The following is a 23,419-nucleotide window of genomic DNA, read 5'->3' as shown; positions in this document are numbered from 1 at the left end:
AAGGCTCCCTCTCTTCTCAAAAAAATACAAATTCTTTCATAAAATTGGTGGGAAGAAAGTACTTAGTAACGGCACAAAGAACAAGATACACACACACACACACATCATTGCTCTCTCAAATTAGCTGTAACTTTACAAATTAAAGCAGTTTATATACTGGAAATGGGCTGTCACAGCATAAATTGTTTTCCTAGGATAATTCTAAGAAGTTTTTTTTTTAATTTTACTTTTAGACATCTCCATTGCAATGTGCCAAGGGGAAGGGCAGGTAGCTGTTCACAGAGGACAGCCTCTCCATATCCTTCACACATGCAGTAGCAGGACAGACACCCCACTGGAAGGTAATTCCATGAAATTAAACTTGCATCTTGCCGCCAGCCATGCTCCAGAAAATTTTCTGTTACCATTTACTGTGAAGGATGACTTTGTTTCTTGGCCAAACCTGAATTATACTTCAGGACTGAATTAAGGTTTTGCCATTGACTTTCATGAGTTTTGAAAAGGCCTGTTTCGTTTTCTTGAAGGAAGAAAACACAGACACCTTCAAGGCGGAAAAACCACTTTTCTTCATTACAATCTGTGGTGGAAAAAAGTAAAACGTTGGGTTTGATGCCTTAAGCATCACATTATCTGTACCTGTGCACACCAGGGCATCTTTGCACCTCTCACACAGGATCCTCCCATTGCTCAAATGCTGCTCAGCTGGATTTCCCTTGGCTGTGCTTCCATAAACAGTGAGGTCAAAGCACATCTCCCCATTGCCCTTCTGCCCCACCTTGACCTTTCCTGGGAGCTGTTTGGCTCAGCCATCTCAAAAACAGCCCCTTCCTTCTAAATTCCAGGTCAGTTTTCTCCCAGTCAGGGAGGAGAAGGTTGGCTGAGCATGACAGGCTCGAATCAGTGGCACCAGCCACATGGTCAGGAGGAGGGAGAAGGATGAAAGGAGAATCTTTCTTCCCTTCTCCTCTGCTGCTGCTACTCTACATTCAAGATGCCCACCCAAAATGCTGAACAGCCACTTGATGTTATTTGTATAACTTTTATTTCAGTTGCTGTTTCAGAAGTGGTTGCACGATCACTTTGTAGCAGGGTTCAAAACAACAGTGCATAAATCATAAGCCAGAAGGACTTTTTGCCAGTAACCCCACCCTGACAAGTCTCTGCTAGCACAGATTCAGCAAAAACTACTTTGCAGGGTGGTATTAGATGCCCTTTCTGCTGTGGAACTTCCAGATATCATCATTAGGTTATCTTAAAGTTGATAATTTTTTTATTGAAACATTTTTTTTTCCACAGAATTAATTATGAGTCACGCTTCTTATAGTTCTTGAAATTAAAAAGTCAGGGCTTTATCTTTATTGTTCCATTTTCCACTTAGAGGAAGCAGCTGACTTAAGTTCACAAAGGCAAAAATCAGTGGAGTTCAAATATATTGTAAATAAGGAAGCAGAACCATGAAATAAATCTGAATTTAGACTACACTGCCTCTCAAGAGGGTAACAGAAGTCATTCTGAAAAGCAGGACACTAGCAGCAGCTGCTGGCTAAGAAGATCTGAACCCAAATCTCTCCAAAATCTGACTGATTTATCTACTGAAACCCCTGAAACCACACACACACTCTACTTTAGACAAATTATCTGCAGAAGCATCCACTGGCCACACATCTGACATGAATGTCATGATCACCACATGATCAGGTCATTCTCTTCTCCCCAAATCTCAACTCATCCCCCACAGAGGATAGTATTTTCAACAAGGTGAATGGAGAAGAGAACCTTCAAAATAAATGATATTTAATACAATCCTCTGCTGAGACAATAAATGTACAACTTCTCTGTCTGCTGAGAGATCTAACTTGTGTTTCCCATATCCCAGCGTCTACTGGGAGAAACAACAACTACAGCTACTCAAAGTTATCCCAAAATTTAGATTTGAGGCTTATTTTAGATGTATCTAGAGATTCTCTTACTTCTTCAGCTTTGGTACAGCCTTTTGCAGTTTATCACTTTAGGATCAGCTTTGTAAGCAATTCGTGCACGTGCCTAAGGCCAGACAAGCAGATGCAAACATTTTCACTGAAATGGCAATGTTCCTGCAACATTATATTCTAATTTCAGATGCCTCAGTGTTCTGGTAAAAAAGGCTTTAAGTTCACAGTTTCCTCAGAAGACTATCTGGGCAAAACATTTTAAGTCAGAGAAAGAATGAGCAGTTTTAGCAGAAGTCACAGAACAACGATCTAGCTTTAGACTGGAACAGGGAGCTTCTGCACTCTGTTGGGAATGCCTTCCTGGAGTCTGAAAACAGATTTTCACAACTTGAATAATCACTGTTCTTTGAGTTCCACTTCAGATCTCGCTGGAAAACTACATGCACTCACTGTTTGCATTTTTAAAGCTGTCCCCTCGGAATACAGCCTTGCCCAGCTGGAAGCATTTTGGACTGTGTGAGATGGAAGGTTTTTTCAAGAACCTCTGAGAATTATAATTTAAAATGTTTAGGATACAGTTTTATGTTATAGAAACTGCTGCTGTTTACATACATATGCATAAGGATCCTTATCATAATTTAAAGCTATGATCAGTTCATTAAAAGGCTTCTATATCTCACATGGACTAAAACAGCAAATTTATAACACAAAATATTTGTGTGGGGAGAAGAACTAAGCTCATAGAGAACAGTACCTATCCTAAAAATTTCTGGCATAGATTTTTGAGGCTTATTTACAGTTTCATATCTATTTTTGGTATCTATGTACTGCATTAACAATGGATAATTTGCATCTATAACAACAGAAAATTGTACAGGGAGAGAACTTCAACATCAACAGACCTGCAGTTCTGTAAGGTATTTAATTTATCATTTGCTCTGCCCCTCAACATAGAACATCAAAAAGCAAAAATTGGATCACATAGCCTGAAACTGTTGATTGAAATAAAGAATAAATGTCTTTATATACTAATTTTCTCATATCAAACTAAGGGGAAAGCTCCAAAGTTAAGCGAAAATGGTTACAGAACAGAAATTGATACAGTAATTCATTCCAAACTGCCGCTTGATCAACTTCAAAGCCATAGGAAAACAGAAGGCATTTAAATAAAACCTCTTAATTCTATAAGTCCTACATGTATTAGATACATTTAACCTGTCTAACCAGTTACTCAGCCATGTCCAAATAAGCACAGTTCAAATAAGACACAATAGTTTCATTTTACATGCTGCCACGTACAGCATTATGCAACCAGCCAGTAAAACTTTTCTGCAACAGGAAAACAAAGAGGGGGAAGTGCAAAGCAGAAGGAGAACAATAAAAGAAGCTTTTTTTTTCCCCTCCCTGTTTTATCCTGTTGCCAAGGGCAGTCACACACGCAGACAAGCTGACCATGTGTGCTCACCCCACCTCTGGAGAAGGTCTGCAATCCGGATTTTTACCTGTTGGAGCATTTCTTCTGTGGCATTCAGCTTCAACTGATGCCCCTCAAGACAGATTTCTAAGTCCCGGATTTTCTCTCCTTGAGCTTCCACCTGGTCTGTGAGAACACTCACCTGTAATTTGAGAGGAGAAGCACAGTGCTACTGAACTGACTGTAAATAAGTTTCAATTACCTTATGCATATAACATCCAAATGCACGTTTTGACAAGAAGTTCCCTTTTAAAGCCCTCAATGCTTTAATATTCTTGTGCACTGCAGCAACCTGCTCCACCAAGAGAGAAGTTTTGCAGTCTTACCTCTATTTCACGCCAACCCCGCCCTCTCATCTCCCCTCCCCTGCAACTGTTTTGTTTTGATATAAAAAAGAAAGGGCTTTCAAGGAGAGGTGGAATGCTACCTATAGGTAGCCTGGGTCCCTCCATGCAAAAGTCTGGAAAACTGGAGAGGAGCAAACAAGAACAGAGGATACTGGAAGTTTTTTAAGTGGTTTTGGAGCATGCATCACCATTTTGGGTTCTGTTGGCATTTCACTCCCTAAAACAGACAAGTAAGAAAACTGTTCATTCCCAACCCAACCAATTACTTTACTTCTTACAAGAACAAAACTTTATTGATAGCTTACCTATCAATAAAGAGTTCTGAAGCTATGAAGAATGCAGTGAGTGAAAGGCAAGTTTTAGCTGTGGCAAAGTTCTATTCCAACAGAGAATCGCAGGCTTTGGCAAGCCAAAACATGAAAGCAAAAGCAGGGAGATACAGACAATGAACCCCAGGAAAAGAAACAATAAGCAACCCTGCTAAAGAACTGTGGGAATGGTGGCACAGAGAAGTGGGTGTGCAATAAAAACAGCCCAGCAGCTGAACCCAAATCTTGCAAAGCAGAAAAACTACACCCAGGCTAATGTTAGAAAGATATGGAAAAAAACCCAGTGATAATTCTTATGTTAAGGAGACCATACACTCTGTATATTCGTTGTAACTATTTATTTATATAAAAGCCTTGATTATTCTAGAAAAAATATTACCTAAAACAAACAAACAAAGGAACCTAAGGTGTTTAAACTCCATTTTGAAGAAAATGCATTAACAAACACTTATATATGCTCTCACATCTAACCCTGCAACACCTTTATTAATAAAAGAAAATAAAAAATCTACAGTAGGTAGAAGTGAAACTTTGAAGACCTATCCACTACACGGCATGTCTAAAACCCAATGAACAATTGAGTTCACTTCAGGGAAGCTGCACAGGGAGACTTCTGTATTGCTTTTAACTGCTGATACAATGCCAAGCGTGCCTGGGAAAAAAAAAATCACAGGAAAAAAAAAAAGAAAAAGAAAAGGAAAATACTATTTTTTCCCATTTAAGTAGCTGTCTGTAGCTTAAGAGAACAGCTGAACTCAGGATGGAGGTGACAGGAAGGGGTGGGTGGAGGCAGATGGCAGGGGGACACATCGGAGCTGGGGCAGGGGAACCCCCTGCAAGGAAATCTGCTGCTTGTCCATTTTGTTTTGTGCCCATTAAATGAGGGATGATACACAAAAAACCCCGTGTGAGATCAGAAGGGAGGAAGAGACAAATTGAATTCTCTGCTTCAGTGCGATGCAAGTTCCAGAGAAAGAAAACCAGAGCTTCAGGTTAGGTTTAAATACCACTGCAACCTGGAAAGAAACTCTGGAGAGGAATTTAGTGAAAGCTTAGCAGCTTTAGAAGCATGCGTTGGGGGTTCCAGCAGCTGGGCTGAGAGGCACATCAGCCACTTGAAGCTCATATTTTCTTGATATAAAAAAGAAAGGGCTTTCAAGGAGAGGTGGAATGCTACCTATAGGTAGCCTGGGTCCCTCCATGCAAAAGTCTGGAAAACTGGAGAGGAGCAAACAAGAACAGAGGATACTGGAAGTGTTTTAAGTGGTTTTGGAGCATGCATCACCATTTTGGGTTCTGTTGGCATTTCACTCCCTAAAACAGACAAGTAAGAAAACTGTTCATTCCCAACCCAACCAATTACTTTACTTCTTACAAGAACAAAACTTTATTGATAGCTTACCTATCAATAAAGAGTTCTGAAGCTATGAAGAATGCAGTGAGTGAAAGGCAAGTTTTAGCTGTGGCAAAGTTCTATTCCAACAGAGAATCGCAGGCTTTGGCAAGCCAAAACATGAAAGCAAAAGCAGGGAGATACAGACAATGAACCCCAGGAAAAGAAACAATAAGCAACCCTGCTAAAGAACTGTGGGAATGGTGGCACAGAGAAGTGGGTGTGCAATAAAAACAGCCCAGCAGCTGAACCCAAATCTTGCAAAGCAGAAAAACTGCACCCAGGCTAATGGTAGAAAGATATGGAAAAAACCCCAGTGATAATTCTTATGTTAAGGAGACCATACACTCTGTATATTCGTTGTAACTATTTATTTATATAAAAGCCTTGATTATTCTAGAAAAAATATTACCTAAAACAAACAAACAAAGGAACCTAAGGTGTTTAAACTCCATTTTGAAGAAAATGCATTAACAAACACTTATATATGCTCTCACATCTAACCCTGCAACACCTTTATTAATAAAAGAAAATAAAAAATCTACAGTAGGTAGAAGTGAAACTTTGAAGACCTATCCACTACACGGCATGTCTAAAACCCAATGAACAATTGAGTTCACTTCAGGGAAGCTGCACAGGGAGACTTCTGTATTGCTTTTAACTGCTGATACAATGCCAAGCGTGCCTGGGAAAAAAAATCACAGGAAAAAAAAAAGAAAAAGAAAAGGAAAATACTATTTTTTCCCATTTAAGTAGCTGTCTGTAGCTTAAGAGAACAGCTGAACTCAGGATGGAGGTGACAGGAAGGGGTGGGTGGAGGCAGATGGCAGGGGGACACATCGGAGCTGGGGCAGGGGAACCCCCTGCAAGGAAATCTGCTGCTTGTCCATTTTGTTTTGTGCCCATTAAATGAGGGATGATACACAAAAAACCCCGTGTGAGATCAGAAGGGAGGAAGAGACAAATTGAATTCTCTGCTTCAGTGCGATGCAAGTTCCAGAGAAAGAAAACCAGAGCTTCAGGTTAGGTTTAAATACCACTGCAACCTGGAAAGAAACTCTGGAGAGGAATTTAGTGAAAGCTTAGCAGCTTTAGAAGCATGCGTTGGGGGTTCCAGCAGCTGGGCTGAGAGGCACATCAGCCACTTGAAGCTCATATTTTCCCCTCTGTCCAGGATCACATCTGCCAGACTCTTCAAGGAACCTGTAGGCTGCACCCAGAACAAAATCCCAGTTTCTGCTAAGCTGGAAATTCCATCTTGCCTTAGGAGTGCAACACCTGCAAGACTCAGCCTGCAGGTAATATATTTTCTCTAAAAGTGAGGGGCATTGAACACTTAGCTAAAAATGGAGTGTCAGAAAGGTTTAAAAGTCTGAGGCCAGGTTGAAGTGCTCCCAGCCTCTAATTCCCTCCAGATCACAGCCATGGCCCAGGCACTGGTGCAATTTGGCATGAGCCACAGAACAGAGGTGCTCTGTTCCCTTTCTTTTCTTACCCCTCCTGCCAAGGTCACGCCCAGCAGCCAGGTTTGCACCAGCAGAGTCCCTCAGGCCATGGAACCTCAGCTTGGGTCTTGCCTGTGCTCCTCACACTGACTGCCTGGACAGAAGAGCTGGTGTAAAACAGGTCCTAAACCCAGCTGCACCTTGGCATCTTTGTTGTTGTTGATGCTCACCTTCCAGACTGAGGTTTTAGTCTATCTTATCTGCCTGGGGGTTTTGCAGTTCCACTGCAACGCTGTGCAGTGGGAAAGAAAATGCATAAATATTGACTAAGCCTTTGGGTTTGATGGGGGGTGGAAGTGATGGGAGTAAAATGCAAGAGAGACATTTTCTAGTTCTGATTTTACTCTATTCCTTCTAAGAAAAACTCTAGGCAGGTCTCAAAACGTGTCATAAACCCCTGTGTTTTGTGCATTTGGCTGGCTGCTTCCCTGGGTACCTGTTTGTGTGGATGAAGAAATAGTTACTGAAAATCTGCAGGACAGAGAGAAGAAAAGCACATCCTGAGCAGCAGCCTGGGACAGTCTGCAGGGACCTGTCAGAGCCACCAAGGCTGATGCACAGGTCACAGGACCGCACAGAAATGTGGGGAACAAAGGAGACCCTCACAGGGCCCCAGTGCCACCCTCAGCTCTGGATGGAACACCTGGGTTTGGCCCCATAATTGTCTCTCCTCTCATGAGCTGCTCGTGCACTCAAAACATGAATGTACAGCGTGAGAAATTGTTTGCTTTTACTAATGGTTAACAACCACTTGATTAATAAAAGGTGTTCTAATAAATAGCAGTTGTAAAGGGAATTTGTAGCACACACTTAAATTCCAACCAGAAGATTGTTTTCCAGTCAGGTGGGGTTCTTTTTTCCTAAATTTGGTAAGAGCAATTCAGTTTAACAATAATGAAAAAAAAACATTCCAACCAAGCCAAAGCTTGTGTCTGAAAACATTATTGTTTATTTAACAACAGCAGTGAGGGTTCTGCTCAGTAAATGAACACAAGTGTGAGCAGAACATACAGGATAAGACATGTTTACAGAAACTTGTGTCTGAAAGTAGGGAGAACACCTACCCAACACACTTCAGCTTTGTTTGATATAAATATATGTGCTGATAATGTGCATTTGAGAAAGGATATGCAAAGACTATTTAAATTATCTCCAGCTTCAGGTTTTAAAAAGCATGGAATGTGCAGTTCAGTACTAGCAAAAATACACAGAAAAAGAATACTTTTTGAAGTTGTGCAACATGTGTTTTCTCCAGGAGGAGAACTTATATGGAACACGGGATCTGTTTGAAAAAAGGCTTGGTAAACTGAGAAACAGGAAATCTGGAAGAATTTAGGCATGCATTTTACTGTCAAATTTTCTCTATCCCTGTTTCCCTCCCCCTTAAGCTTTTTGAAGATGTAAACAATTTTGGTACGGCATATAAACAGGAAAAATACCAATTCCATCTACCTGCCAGTCTTCTGGTTCATTAAAAATGCTGGCAGACAACCCAGAAAATTGGCACAACCTAGCAAACCTAGAATGAGAACCACCATCCCAGCAGTAGCCTGGGACAGATATATTTTTAATCCCTTTGCCACTCCCCCCCACTTTTACTGCTGTTACACCCCTCTCCTCTGCCAGGTTACCCCACCATGAAACCATTTAGAGGAATTCTACAGATTACAAATTAATTCCCTGTTAAATATCAGCTATGTTTAGTGACTTGTTAACATTTGTTTAACAGAAAATACTCTGCCAATTCAGCTTTTATGCACTGGATATCAATTATGCAGACAAAATTCTTCTCTCTTTTGGACCTACCTGCAGGATGAGCGACTCTTTATCACCTTCTAATCGTGCCAGCCTTTCTTGATAAGTTTCATTATTGGATGAATGATTCACCTGTGACTGGGAGGAAAAAAGTGCTGTGAGACTTTTTACAATTAAAGTTTCAAGGAACAGTTAAAAAATTTTTGTATATTAAGCAGTTTTTACAAGACAAAAAAAAAGAAAAAATGTGTTTATAGACCAGAATGGTTTATTTCATATGCATTAAGCCTGTACTTATTGTACATTAAAAATTAATGTACTTTAAGAATGTACCTTTTTTAAAGCTATTTTGAATACTCTCTCATTTCCATCATTCAAGAGTGGTAAATGAATAGACTGATATTTTCTAGAAAATTATAATTTCAGTGGAAAATACCATCTTACCAAAGCAAAACCCATTTAATTTGAAATATCTACTCTCCACAGTAATGAATCTTGTATTTATTTTCAAGTGGCAAAAATTGCTATAGAGATTATTGAAAGAAAATTAGAAGTTTTTTGTTAGCAACTAAAAACTTATTTAAATGATCACATTCTTATCAGGAACTACTCTAGCCAGCCATTTACTTACGGACTTCTAAAAGGCTCTAGGAACCAAAACCTTCTAAAACATGGCCTGTCCTTAACTATTATGCCCCATTTCCCATGAATTTTAATACTTCACATAGAAACACCACCATTAAAAAAAAAAAAAAAGTGGATTTATTTAAGTTTAGAAGAGTCTCCTCTGTTCATCCTGCATGCTGAAACATTGTGGGAAAGGAGCTGTTTGCCCAGAGCATCAAAAGTAACCTGAGCCCCCAGAGGTTGACTTCCCAGCTCCACTGCAGGCACTGCATTTCTGCCAGGGAACACAACACTCAGCCTGGATTTTCAGCTAACACAGGAATCCAAGGAGCTCCCTTCAACTGCAGCTGACTGCTCATTTATAGTTACTTGCACAATGGCACCAAGAGAATTATAATCCTCCTCCCCAACTGCCCTTTCTTTTTCAACTGAACATTTGTGAACAGATTTTTTTTTTTTAATTAAATATATTTATGGCTTCTTAATCTATACTGAGGCCAACAGGCCCAAACCTAAAACAAATGCTGAAAATAAAAATGGTGCTAGTTAACTCCAATTGAGAAATCAAATTTTTATCCAATCAAAAGACAGTTTTCAAAACATAAAGTGCTGAACTAGATATAAATGTGGTACGAGATACAAGTGTGGCACGTTTGTAAGCTGAAAGAAACCAAGCACCCTTGCCTCTGATTATTTTGAAAGAAATTGAGAGAATCATAATGGCACCAACAAACAGGGGCTGAAGGATGTCTGAAGAGATCTTCTGGTTCACTATTCCATCCTAGGGCCAATGATTGTTTGCAATATTCTTGTTTTGTCTTCTTCTAAAGAATTCCAGAGATGGAACTCACAGCTTCTCCATCTGCTTCTTACCTACCCATCGTTAGAGCATTTTTCTTCTTGCCTAATCTGAATAACCTCATCAACTTCATGGTTATCATACCACCATAAATTAAAAAATAGGTCCTTCCATTCACTTGAGAGATTTTTTTTTTGCATATTTGAAGATTATCTCTACATCCCTAATTAGCAGGTCCTCCTCATGCCGTGAAGAAAATATGAATTTTTCTGTCTTATCTTCATAAGTAAATTTTTCAAGATTTGTTTTGTGGCTTTCTTTTGGCTCCTCACCATCAACTATTTCCCAGCTTCTTCTGAAATTAAGGGCTTAAGAGGAGACACAGGACTCCAGCTGAAACTGGCTTGAGTAGTAAAACCTTTTCACAGACTCCTGGGCCATATTTATTTCCATATTAAACATACAGTAAAATTAACATATTTTCAGACTAGGACCTATAACTTCCAGATCCTTTTAAAATGCTTTTGTTTAGCTGACATCCTGTTCTTCATTCTGCTTTTACTCTGTTTCTGCTTAAATGTATAACGTTGAGAAGTCAGTGATGACTTGCATTCTACTATTTATGCTCTTTCCTATGCATCTGGCTCTTGTGTTTTAACCATGTCCTTAAGCGTAGCTGCAAGGCCCTTAACTAAAATCACCTATAAATTCAATAATCTTGGTCTTTTTTGCCGGTTTAAGGGGCCAACAGGGACACTGAAAACAGAATGTGCAGGTGCTCACTCCACACCTCACTTACCAGCACTCATCATCGAAAGACAAACGTGTTAACCCTTCTCAAAATATACTTTTGTCACAAGTTTTTGACCAGTACTACTAGGGTTCAAGACCTCACAGAAAAGGCTCTAAACATGCAGGTGTGAGGTCAGCCAGAAAGGCCCCAGATAAGCACAGGAAGGTACAGTAGACAGAAAAACGACCTGCTAAATAAACATGTCTGATTGACGTACAGCAGTTGTTCGAGCCTCGGTAATTCTTTGCGGCACGTATAAAGACAAGATAAAACAGTGTAACATGAACCAAGGCCATCTGTGGATGGTTGGAGAGCATTCTGCAGTTGTGAGAGCCAGGGCTGAGAGGAAACTGAGCAAGATGTCACACGTACCAGCAGCAATTGAATACAGGACCCACAGCACAAAAGACACGAGACCACAGATTCCTCTAAGAACTCCCAGACAACAAAAAAACACTGGTCATGTGGTTGCACAGGTCTAAAAGGCTGAATTTGCAGGATTTCCTATAAAGTTGTTACTTCAGAAGATCCAGCATTAAAGAACAAAAATTCTTACCTGGGCTTGACAAATTATGAGCCAAATATGTTAACTATGCCTCTTCCAATGAAAGAATGAGAGAGATTGCACAAAACACATAAAAAAGTTTATGATAACAAAGTAGAAGCAACGATATGCTAAGGCAAGGTAGCTAAAAATATGCTGATGGCAGTACCACTGCAGATAAAAAATCAACTGCATGCCATGAATACTTTGCCTACAGGAATCATAAAATTCCTAAGACTGGAAAAGAGTTTTAAGATGATCGAGTCCAGCCAGCACCACCACCATTTTCACCATAAAACCATGTCCTCAAGTACCACATCTACATATTTTTTTAACTCTTCCAGGGATGGTGTCTCCACCATTTCCCTGGGCAGTCTGTTCCTGTGTTTTATAACCCTTTTTGTGATGAAATTTTTCCTAACATCCAATCTGAACCTCTCATGGCACAACTTCAGCCATTTCTTCCATCCTGTCACTGGTTTCCCGGGAGGAGAGGCCGATCCCCAGCTGGCTCCAGCCCTCTGTCAGGCAGTTCTAGAGAGTGGTAAGGTCTCCCCTGAGCCTCCTCTTCTCCAGGCTGAACACCCCCAGCTCCCTCAACTGCTTCTCACAGGGCTTTTACCCTCCAGACCCTTTACCTCTCTTTGGAATATGCTCACTGATTTAATATGAAAATAATATTGGACAGTTGCTGGGAAGATCTATGTATCCCTTGCATGATCCAGTCATTACTGAGTCCTCTTCCAAGAAAAGGGCTTGAATTTTCCTTCTCATGTCACACACACACACACAAAAATCAGACTTTGGAGAACAATTCAGTAGCTTTGATTTAAAATGGGGATAATCAGCAAAAGTTTCAAAGGATATGGCAAGACATGTTGGTCAGCTGATGTTCTCCTCAGGTTTGCCTTTTCAGCGCCAAGAATCTCCAACACAGCTAATTTTAATCCTAACCCCTCCAACTTCTGAAGCTGGTCAGCAAGCTGTGACTCAGAAATTTGTCACAAACACCATGGATCTCACCCTGGGCTGTGGAGCGGGGAGGAGCTGGGAAAAGAAACCTGGCAGTCAGTTAAAGTGGTGATTTGTGAGCTTTTTCAACAAGACACCCGCCTCTGTGAGGAGACAGATTATGTCATAGCCCTCCTCTCTTCCTTAGCCACATGAATCACCTTCAGCTCCACCGATACTTGCACAGGATCGTGGCATTCACGTTCTCTGGAAAATTCCCTTCGCCCAGGATTTTTCTCCTGGGAAGCTGAGAAGCCTCACAGAAAAGGAAAACAATTGATTGTTTCATTGGATTCTGCTGTGAGCTGTTTTCACTCTTTGGCCAATTGGGGCTGAGCTGTGTCAGGACTCTGGAGAGAGTCACGAGTTTCATTATTATCTTTTCAGCCTTCTGTAAGTATCCTTTCTGCATTCTTTAGTATAGTATAGTTTAGTATTCTTTAATATAATATGGTATAATAAAATAATAAATTAGCCTTCTGAGAACATGGAGTCAGATTCATCATTCCGCCCTGCCTTGAGGGTCCTAGAACACAGGATGCCTGTGGTAATGACAATACTTGTATTAATGGAGAAGATTAGGAACATGCTTGATGTGTTGCCTCTTGTTGTAGTTTAGAAGGTGAAAACAAGGAGGATGGCCAGCAGAGCCCAGGCAGCTTTAGCACAAAGCAGCACCCAGACCTCAGCACTGCATTCCAACACAAGAAAATGCACACTGCAGACTCTCCCCTGCCTATTTGGAGTTGACAACATTTAGAAGTCTATGGTCTTTCCACCTCTGTAGTACTCTTTTTGGTCACTAGAATTATGGTCTGAGTCACAAGGAGTTGAATTATGATGAGTGAGCAGCTTACACAGTAAACATTTTTATTTGCATCTGACTTTTGAAGCAAAAATTTAATCTCTTGGCATGTTAGCACTACCTCAGATACACACCCATCTCAATGTATGTGCATTCCCTCAGTTACCTCAGAGGAGGAGGAGAGGGCTGGAACACAATTTCTGGATCTATAATTCCTGCCTTTCATCTGGAGGCAATTAGTAAATCAACAGCAGGATGTTTTATTTGCCATTGTTACTGGTTGCTTAAATGAAAGTAGCAGACACTTGAAAAAAGCTGACAGTGCAGTCTGAAATTAAGAAAGGACAGAGCTAGGTAAATTTTGGTAGTCCTTAAACCAAATTGATTTTTAAACAAATATTTTTATTTTATCTGGATAATTTTTCTAAAAACTAATACTTATTTTTTTCCTCCAGACAGTTACATGTCTTAAAACAAAATATCCTTAGAGAAGCCTCAAGATTCACCTTCAATATCTTGAATTTAATGGCTGCATCATGGGTTTGATCACTCCACCTCTTGCTGTACAGGTGAAGAATCTCATCCAGAACAAAAAGGAAGGCATAAAACCAATGTACACAAATTTCAGGCCAGCCATCAGCTCTGTGCCACAGAGTTTGCAGGGAATATTAGCATTTATGTTAATCATTTTGGGCTATAACTGCCCAACTGTACAAAATATGGGTTGTATTGTTTTTGTCTGGAATGGTACCCTCTAATTAAGGGTGGGTGGAGAGATAAGTATAAAGCAACAGAATGACACAGAATTGTATGTGAACCCTCTAACCCAAGTCCCTTGGGAGAACAGAAGAATATTTGTTAAAAACGAGACACCTCCAGGCAGTGGGGGTATCTCAAGTCTTTTTTATACACCAGGAATTTTTTGTTTCTCCATAAGGAATTTCCCCTGTCCTCCCTCCTTGGCTCTGTCCACGTGCTCTCAGGTTTTGCTGCCCACTTTGTCCATCCCTCTGGCCACTCTTGGCCCAGCAGTTCCACAGGTCATGTTGACACCAATAAAATCCAGTGGAAAGAACTGAAGTGTGGTGACACACGATTTCAGTTCGACCTAGATGATGTTTTTTCTCCTGCTGCTCTTGCAAGATGCCACTGTATACATTATGTTACAAGATTTCTGCTTAAAACCAGACCCCCCATTATAAGCATCTGAAAATAGAAGTTGTATCTGTTGTTTTGCCTGCCTGGATCTCGTGATTTTGGTTTTTGTTTGCTGCCCTAACCCAGTCCAAGCCACAGATACCACACAAATCCAGCCTAGCCAACTCTGCAACATCAAAACCCATCTGGGTCTCTGAAGTGATTTCTGCTAATGATGAAATTTGAGCCAGCTCTGGCATATTTCACCAAGGCTTTATGGAAGTCTGTTGCAGTTATTCTCTGTTAAATGCCACATGTTACTCTGAAAGCAACTCATAATTTTATTATCAGCCAAAGAGCAGCAGTTTATGATTGCAGGAACTGAAATCTTTATGTGCTGTAACAGTCAGTGCCAGATCTGAGACACTGGGATTCTTGGATGAGAGAATTGATCAAGCAGCTCAGATTGTTTCAACTCTTTTGGTTTCTAAATCACTTGTCAAAGGAATTTGGGAGCAGACTGCTTAAAGTTCTACTGGGAACAGTGCAAGGTCGCTCTCAGTCTTCCTCCCTTCCCTCACATGTGCTCACCCCTTTAAAGAGCTTGCAAGGAAAAGCAGCAGTATTGATATTCTCCTTTATGTACCTGACATAAAGGGAATTACATGCAGCAACAGCAGGAGCATTATTAATTCCTGGAAAAACCTCATGCCACATTTGAACACCGTGTTCTCCCTGAGCACAGCCCTCAAGCTGATGGCAGCAGACCTTATTCACCTTTTTGCTAGCAAACCTGTCTCCACAGAAATGAAATTTCTGGAAGCAGGAGTGGCAGACATGCTGTGTCCATAACGCCATTTAAATAGCAAATTAATAAGTGAGCTCCAAAGACAGGTTTTTGAAGAGGTAATTAGCCTTAACTGCCCAGAGCACAGGTTAAACTAAGAGTATAATGTTACCAGCAGCTACTTCCTGTTGCCTCTTCACTACCCGCTCACTTCCCATTTAATCCCCCCCACAGACACACTCCAGAAATGTGAAAGTTTCCAGAATCTGATGGAAACATCTGGTAAATTAACTTCAGGATTCTCAAGCTCTTATTAAAGACTGACACATCATTAATATTTTACACTTATTCAAGAAATTACTCAAAATAAATGCTCCTAATCACATTTCACATCAGAATTGACAGATATTTTGTGTTTATACAGCTGGTAAAAACCCAAGAGACCACTTATATTTGTATTCATGTGTGCATACATATAGACAGGCAAGAATTTGCAGGAAAAGCACACACAGGTTGAAACAGATTTTAAAAGAATGAGGAGAGCATGTATTTCTTTCGTGACACACAAATCCATATTCTAATTGAAAAAACAGCCTATTCTGAGGGATCTAGTCATATCCCATTCATGGATTTTTCTAACACTGAAAAATAAATACTCAGATCATAAAAAAAAAATCTAAAAACTGACAAAAACAAAGTTATTTTTTCAAGGTGAAAAGAGAACGGCACAAAACTACTTTTTTTTGTTTAAAAAAAAAGGAAGACAAAGACAATTTGTTAATCCATGTCTGGGCAGTTCATCAACAAAATTAACAGCCTTGCCTTTAAAAAACCCCCATCTTTTTAGCAGAGTAACAGGCACAGAAGGAAACCACCACCATTTTTACCCGAGACAAAGGCATCCCGAGAGGTCTCATACAGTTACCCCGATGAAGAATCACTTAAGTGGAGAGCTGGTGCAGGAAACTTTTCCCTTCAAAGCACAACATGGTAAACAAGAGCCTCTCCTCTCTTTTGCTGTACGTTACCATGCAGGATTTGTTTTGTTGCACTGCAATCCCCGGAAGGCACAAGCACTTGCCAGAATCTATTGCCATTTGCTCAAAGTTTGATCCTAGAGTTTCATTTTTAAAGACAAAGACAGCTGATTTTCTCCCCCCCACCCCCCCCCGCCCTAAGCCTCCTCCTCCTACACCAAGGCACGTCTTTAATGCACCTCTCATGAAGAAACTCACACCATTTAAAGTCTGAGGCACTGAATGAGTTTCTTTTCGCCAAGATGAGAATTCTCGCTGAGATTTTGCTAAAATGTGCATTTAGAAAGAGCAGACAAAGCCCAGCAAATCACTTACCCTCTTTAGCCACGTGAAGTGCTTGTAAATATCAATCTCACCATCCATGCTTTGGGCCCATCTCAGCAGTCACATTCCCAGGGTTAAAAGAAACTTTTGGAAGCAAGCGCTCTGCTTTGTTCTACAGGATGTAGCTGTGATTTCTTCCCCTTTCAACCCTCAGCTTCTGAAATTTTTAGTGCCTGGTCATATTTTAAGCAGAATCCCCTGCCCCTGTCCCACAGTCTTATCCCAAAGGCTTCTCACAGATGTATATATAACAGGCAACTGTATAAACTTCAGGCTCCCCCCCAAACATCTGGTTTTTTTAAACAGCAGATCGGTTTGCAGCAAGAACAACGCAACCCTAAAAACTTTAAAAAGATAACTTGCTAAATGATCTTTAAAAAAGGATCTTTCAAGAACAACATAAATCTGCAGGCACTGTTCCCCTTTAATGCTGAATAACAAGCTAAAAATTATTAAGCTGTCACTGAGAAACTATTCTCAAGTAGTGCTTTCCCTGGCTTTCTGTTTCAAGAGTGGCTGGAACTCATTACCAAAGACCCCCTATTTCCTGTCTCTGTTCTGCTCCCTGTTTATCGTAACACTACTCAGCCTTCTCAATTTATTTCAGGCTCAGACTAAACCTAAAAATAAGTTCTGTTCTTTGAATTACTTGCCTGTCCTCTCAAAAGGCATTATAAAAGGGGAGGAATTCAAGGACGATCCTGTGAATAAGATAATGATCCCATAAATACTGCAATTGCCAAAGAGGCGATTTTCCATTCTAACAGAAGATGATGATACCCTTCCAAGATATTTGTCTGCTCCTGCTGAAGCTGAAATCTCACAGCACGGCAACTTTTCAAACTTGCAACACCGAGATAAATACGTGTGCAACGCATTGCTCGGGCAAGAAGGGAAGTTTAAAATGTTGCCTGTTATTGCGGTGTCCTCTAGTGTCTCCACACAGCAGTTATCCTTAACTTCTAATTTTTCCCAGTAAACTCCAGTGTTGTTTCTCCCCCTAGTTCAAAATGGCTCTGGCCTTAACCCAGGCAGCTGCTGGTTACACACACAAGGACACAACTGCCTCTTCAGACTCAAAGGCAGCTGCCCCCATGGAACCTTTGGGGAACATTTGCTTATCTCCTCACTGCCTTCACATCCCACAGCCAGACTGAGCCCTGGGCTTAGGGAGCCAACAGCCAGCAGCTGGGAAGAGCCAAAGCTGCCCGTGGTGCTGGTGTTATACACAAAGGACTCAAGGTCTGCAGCTGTAGAAAGCCTTTTTTAGGGACCCACCCACATTCCAGAGTGGGGAAGCCACAGATCTGTGACAAAATTTATTCAAGGGAATGTGGGTTTTTAATATTTCAACCATTCTTGGTCCTTTTGACCAATGGAGCTCTTTTGAGAACCTCCTACAACACAAGGTAAGAGGGAAGGATATCAGTCTAGACTTTCATTTCCTTTATGCATTTATTATCTGCTCTTACCTAAAGTCACATGAAAAGAAAAACATGACAATTTTTAGCAAGTCACTGCTACAAGGTTTCTAAAGGTGCTGGGATACCTAAAATCACCAGTAAAAGTGAGGAGAAAAGAACTGCCTGTTTCCAAAAGCAATGCTACAAGACAGATCTGACTTGGGTTGTCCTGAGCATAGAATATACTTGTTTTATGCTGTCTGAAAGTGGATGGGAGCAGTTATTTCTTGAATAGCTAATACTATCTGGAAAAAAATACATCATCAAAAGTGCATTAAAAAAAAAAGTAATTACTTAATAGAGTACATTTCCCTGTGCATGACAGGCTTTGTCATGGCTGACTAGCTGGAGACTGAATAGGGGTTGTCTTGACATTAAACATGAATGCCCAACAGTATAAAGCATTTTTTTCCCCAAAAAACATTGTTATCTAATCATGGAGATTAGAAAATACATCCAACTTTACCTCACAGCATTGCATATCCCATAATACCACCACTGTGGTGCCTTAAAGTTCCACATTTCATCCATTTGAAAACACTGGCTCTAAGACTCCCATTTCAGTCTTATTCAGGGAAGAAGGAAATGCCTCTCTTAAAACACTCCACCACACTTTATCAGCTAATGATTGTGTTTTTAATTTTAAAAACTACAGAAAAACTGTGTTACTGAACTTCCTAGTGCCCCAGTGTAGCATCTCCATTTAGGGTAGCATACATTTCCCCTTTGAAAAGTATTAAAAATGACAACATACCTTACTTCTACCTTGTCACTTGATTCCTGTTAGTCATTCTTCCTGATGAAAAGGTGAGTGTCTGAATTTTCTGCATCTTATCAGCCAGAATGTTGACAGCATACATTCCAGACAGTCACATGCTCACTGGGAGCCTGTCACCTGCATACTGAACTTTACATCCTGCTTGAGCTTTGGCCTGAAACTCTCAGAAACCAGCTGAATGCAAATCTATTGCCCCAGATTTGCTTAGAATGCTTTTCCATTTCACTGGGAAAGCAGGTTAGCTTCTCTGGGCAGTGGGAAAATAAGCAAAATACGTTGCACTCTCAGCATTGCTTCATCGGGTTATCACTGTATGTTTTTCTTATTTTCAGGAAATTCATGTCTATGTGTAGCTCTTCACTGAGCAGCAGTTTCTGGTTCAGTGGAGAGGTAAAAAACAAAGAAGCAAAAGCCCACCCACTTCCACTACAGAATCACCACCCCAAGAGTTACCCCAGAGAGAGGCTGATCCAGGCTTTTGCTCTCTTGCCCATCAAATTGTCTTGTCTTCTCCAGTGCTGTCCCCAAAAATAAAAGAACACACACATTATGGCAATACAAATGCAATGTAGGGCAGTAAAATGTTTCAAGTTAGCAAAGTTTATATGCTCCATAAGCTGTGTGATAACCCATCAGGGTTTATTTGATGTTCCATACTTACACAGAAAACTGCTGACTACTGTCTTGATTGGACTAAAAACTCCATTTGAAGAACACCAAAGGTGCCAGCCCAAGAACTTTTAGCAATTTTACATTTTTGTGCTGATACACAACCAACAAAATCCACTCAGCTAAGTGAGCCATTGCTTTTAGTCAGCATGTCAAATACTTCAAACAAGGCTTGAAGCCTCTTTTAAATAGTAAACAAACATGCTGCAAGAGCTTTGAAACTGAGAGCAAATATGCTTTAAATGATCAGCTGCACTTCTCATGTCCCTCCATTCCAGGCTATGAAGAGACAAAAAAACATGCACAAATCCTCTTAGAACTCTGGAGGGAAAGGGACTCTCTGGTGTTTTCCCTCTTCTACCAACACTGAGCTGAAGAAGCACAGCGCTGTTTGCTTTTCCACCACTTTTCCCCCTCTTTCTCCCACCCAGGTCGGGCCCTATGGACACAAAAAATTATATTTATTAGCATTGTTTTAGCAATTTTACATTTTATTTGTGATAAAATATAGGTTTTGGTGCAGCACAAATGCAAATGGTCAGTCTTGTTCTTCTGTTGTCTCTGAATCTCCTGGGAAAGCAAAGGGCAAAGGAACAGGAGGAGTCAGAGAAGTCCGCCAGGTCTTCCTTTTCATCAGTAACTTATGGATTGTTCTGGTTACAAATTTCAAATCCCATCAACCTCTGAAAACACTAGAAGAACTTACACTTCCTCTCTTAGGCCAAGAAATGAAGTGTCCAGGTTTGCATCCTCTCAGCCTCATCAGGGGAGCCCAGTGAGTATGGCCATGCTGCAAAAATTTGCTAATTCCCAAGAATTATTATGTTAATTATTAATGATAGATTTAATATTATTCAATGAATAATATTGTTAAATTAACATAATTAAACGAATTAATATATATTTAGTGGTAATATTTACTATTAGTAAATTATTATTTCATTAAGATTATTAGTTAAATTAATATAATGAAAGAATAAATAAATAAATATTAAGAATTATTATCAACTTTTCCTACATCTCTTCCTCTGCATATGTTTTTTTAAATTTTTTTCCCTCCCCCCAGTCCTAGTGTCTGGTCTGCTCTGGAAACAAAGGGATTATGACCAGATTTTAAATAGGAAAATGTTTTCAGTGTGCCAATTCACACGTGTTATTCTCATGGTGCAGAAAAATGTGAGAGCTTCAGAGTGAAAAAAGAGAGAGAAAATATGGGAATACTTGTGTATAGAGAAACAGGCCATTTGTGTAGAAGACAATGGAGGAAGAAATCCCTTTCTCATGGCAAAACTCACTTCAGGAATCTAGATGAAGTATTTCCAGCAAGAAAATTTGTCTTAGAGTATTAATTGTGACTGACTGATGTCTACGTGACAGAGAAAGAAGAAACTCTTGGAACCAAATTAAAAAAATACACTGCATTCTGTAGATGAGCACGTTTGCTTTGCTTACGCTTGTGATAATTTAAAGAAAAATAAATAGTATCCTGGGAAACACACAAGAAATAACATTTTGCAGATGCACAAACAAATAATCCTTTCCCAGCATAAGACACACTCAATCCTAAGGCCTTAATTTGTTGATTAAAACCAAGAATCAGACTTGCCTCAGGGTTAAACGGGCTTGGATTCCCATTAGCTCACCCTCACCCTGTTCCATGGTGGTAACTCTTGCAGCAGGTGCTGCCATTCCTGGGGCCATTCCCAGCTCCCTGTCCCCAGCACTGCCACGTCCCCTCTGCCCACTGCTCCAGCAATGAGCAGCTCCCTTCCCCTGGCTGGCATGAAGGATGGATTGCTGGCTCTGAGATGAACTTACTGTCTGTGAACTCATCCACAGACACTTGCACATTCTTGGCAGTTCCACACATTCCCCACCACGTGCTGAAATGCTTTGTCCAGCCCAAGCTCTACAGGAACTGTGCCTTTTTTTTTTTTTTTTTACATAAGAAACCTGAGTGCTCTGTTTCCATACAAAATCTAAAAAATATTTTCTGCTTAACAGAGCATCAACATCACTGTGCACACTTCCCCCAGTTATATGCAGAGTACACTGGTACGTAAAGAAAATAATTAAAGATATTTATTTTCATCCTGCCACGCAACACATTACAATAAATCAGGTTTAGTTTCCTGTCTCAAATGCTTCAAAGCACTGCTGAAACTACTAAACCTGCAACAGATGAGGATGTGAGACATTTGAAACAGGATATTTACCAAATATTTGCATCCACACCAATACAATGCCAGGTAACAGTTTGCCACTCCTTGCAATGATGCACATCAGATTTTCTCTTCTAAATTTCAGAATGGAAAAATAGCAAACCCCCACTCCCCCCAAATAGAATAAGTTGCAGATACACCTTTAAAAGTCCTTATTTCTGATAAGGAATGTACAAATATTCTTTTAATTTTTTCTTAAGTATTAAGAAAAAAAAATGATGCAGCAAAATGCAAATGGTCAATCTTGTTCTTCTGTTGTCTCTGAATCTCCTGGGAAATTAAAGGGCAAAGGAATAGGAGTAATCAGAGCAGTCCTCTAGGTCTTCCTTTTCATCAATAATTTATAGATTGTTCTGGCTTCAAATCCCAGAAATTTTCAAAATTCCAAAAAAATTCAAAAAATTTAAAAAAATTTGTTTGTTTTTTTTTTTCGCTTCAAATCCCAGAAATTTTCAAAATTTGAAAAAAATTCAAAAAATTTTAAAAAAAAAATTTTTTTTTTTTTCTTAAGCATTAAGTGTTTCATTTTTGTCTTTCAGTTACTGAGGAAAATTAAGGCTATTGTTTCCAACTTCTGGAAAAGAACAGGATGCCAACATGTTTACAAAATTTGTCCAAAATAAGTGAGTTTTTTCTCCATTTTTAAATTGTCACAAATGCTGAAAAAATATTTCATTTCGTGTTATTAGCATACTAATCCAAAAGAGAATGAAGTAACTTTGTTGTGGATACAATATTTCTACGTTTGTCATAACAAATAAGACTTAGCAAATTTCAGTAGGTCAGCCTATCCATCCAAATTGTGTGAAATGTGAATAGGAGCTATGTAGAGAAATATTTCAAAGTTATGCCCTTCTTCTATTATACAAATAATGCCTCCAAATCAATACAGGGACCGTTTAAAATGAAGTTTTTTTCTCCAGTTTCTCTATGTAACCTCTACACCTTTTCTGTCAACACAATTGTTTAAGGAAACAATTCCCCCTTACCAATCCCTCTGTTAATTACTTTATTGAAAATATTTTCCAAGGTTTCCTGTAGCTCCACTTGAAAAATGCATTTATGCACGAGTGTTTGTTAAATGAATACAGTGTGCAGCATTCAAATCAGTGAAAAGTAATGCAGCTGGAGATTGCAGTAAAAGATCAGAAGGTGAGATGAAAAGGGACTCCATGCATAGCATCAGACACAAAAGGAAAGATGAATTAAGGGGATATTCAGCCATTTAGTGCAAAGGAAGGCACAGAAGCCAAGAGATGAATGCGACTTGTACAAATGGAATGGAATAAATTGTATTTTTGAAGGATAACTTGCAATTTCTGTACAAAATCATGGCTTCCTACAGAGTATTGCACTGACAGCATCAAGGTGTGGATAGCTGAGGATTGCACCTGAGGGCAAACTTCATATATGTCAGTGGAGTACCTTGAAATCTTGGGAAAGTTACATAAAATACAGTTATTTTATAATATTTATGATATTCCCGATATTAGCAGGGATATCACCTGTCTTCCGCGAGTACTCTCAGCCTCAGGGCATAACTCAATCCTGTTTAAGCACTTCTGCTCACTGTAGTATAAGGTGGCTCTGTTAAACATTATGATCATTACAAAGCTGAAAGAAAATGGCATTTTAAGAAAGAGATCTAAATCAGCCCTATCCACTGCAAAACTCTTTTAAACTTCCATC

At 39.8% G+C, this 23,419-nt stretch overlaps 1 protein-coding gene across 9 annotated transcripts in view; it reads right to left on the bottom strand.

The window, feature by feature from the left end:
• The window catches only part of PPFIBP2 (PPFIA binding protein 2), a 96,437-nt gene that overhangs the window by 37,180 nt on the left and 35,838 nt on the right, over nucleotides 1-23,419 (bottom strand). For 7 of the 9 annotated variants that reach the window (XR_005956688.1, XM_041485560.1, XM_041485577.1 and 4 more), the window contains exons 4-5: nucleotides 8,786-8,872; nucleotides 3,434-3,547 (exon numbers count right to left, since the gene is read on the bottom strand). Coding sequence is in view for 8 of the 9 variants with exons in the window: in XM_041485560.1 (XP_041341494.1) it covers nucleotides 3,434-3,547; nucleotides 8,786-8,872 (201 nt within the window). In the remaining variant the exon portion in view is untranslated. Of the gene's footprint in view, nucleotides 1-3,433; nucleotides 3,548-8,785; nucleotides 8,873-16,124; nucleotides 16,306-16,589; nucleotides 17,119-23,419 lie in introns of those variants that run through there. The other 2 variants (XM_041485624.1, XM_041485616.1) reach the window with 2 other exon arrangements.

Source organism: Pyrgilauda ruficollis, unplaced genomic scaffold, assembly GCF_017590135.1.
Source record: "Pyrgilauda ruficollis isolate IOZ18807 unplaced genomic scaffold, ASM1759013v1 scaffold119, whole genome shotgun sequence".
Lineage (NCBI taxonomy): Eukaryota > Metazoa > Chordata > Aves > Passeriformes > Passeridae > Pyrgilauda > Pyrgilauda ruficollis.
The sequence above is the reverse complement of the archived record's forward strand: the minus strand, read 5'-3'. Positions and strand labels throughout refer to the sequence as shown.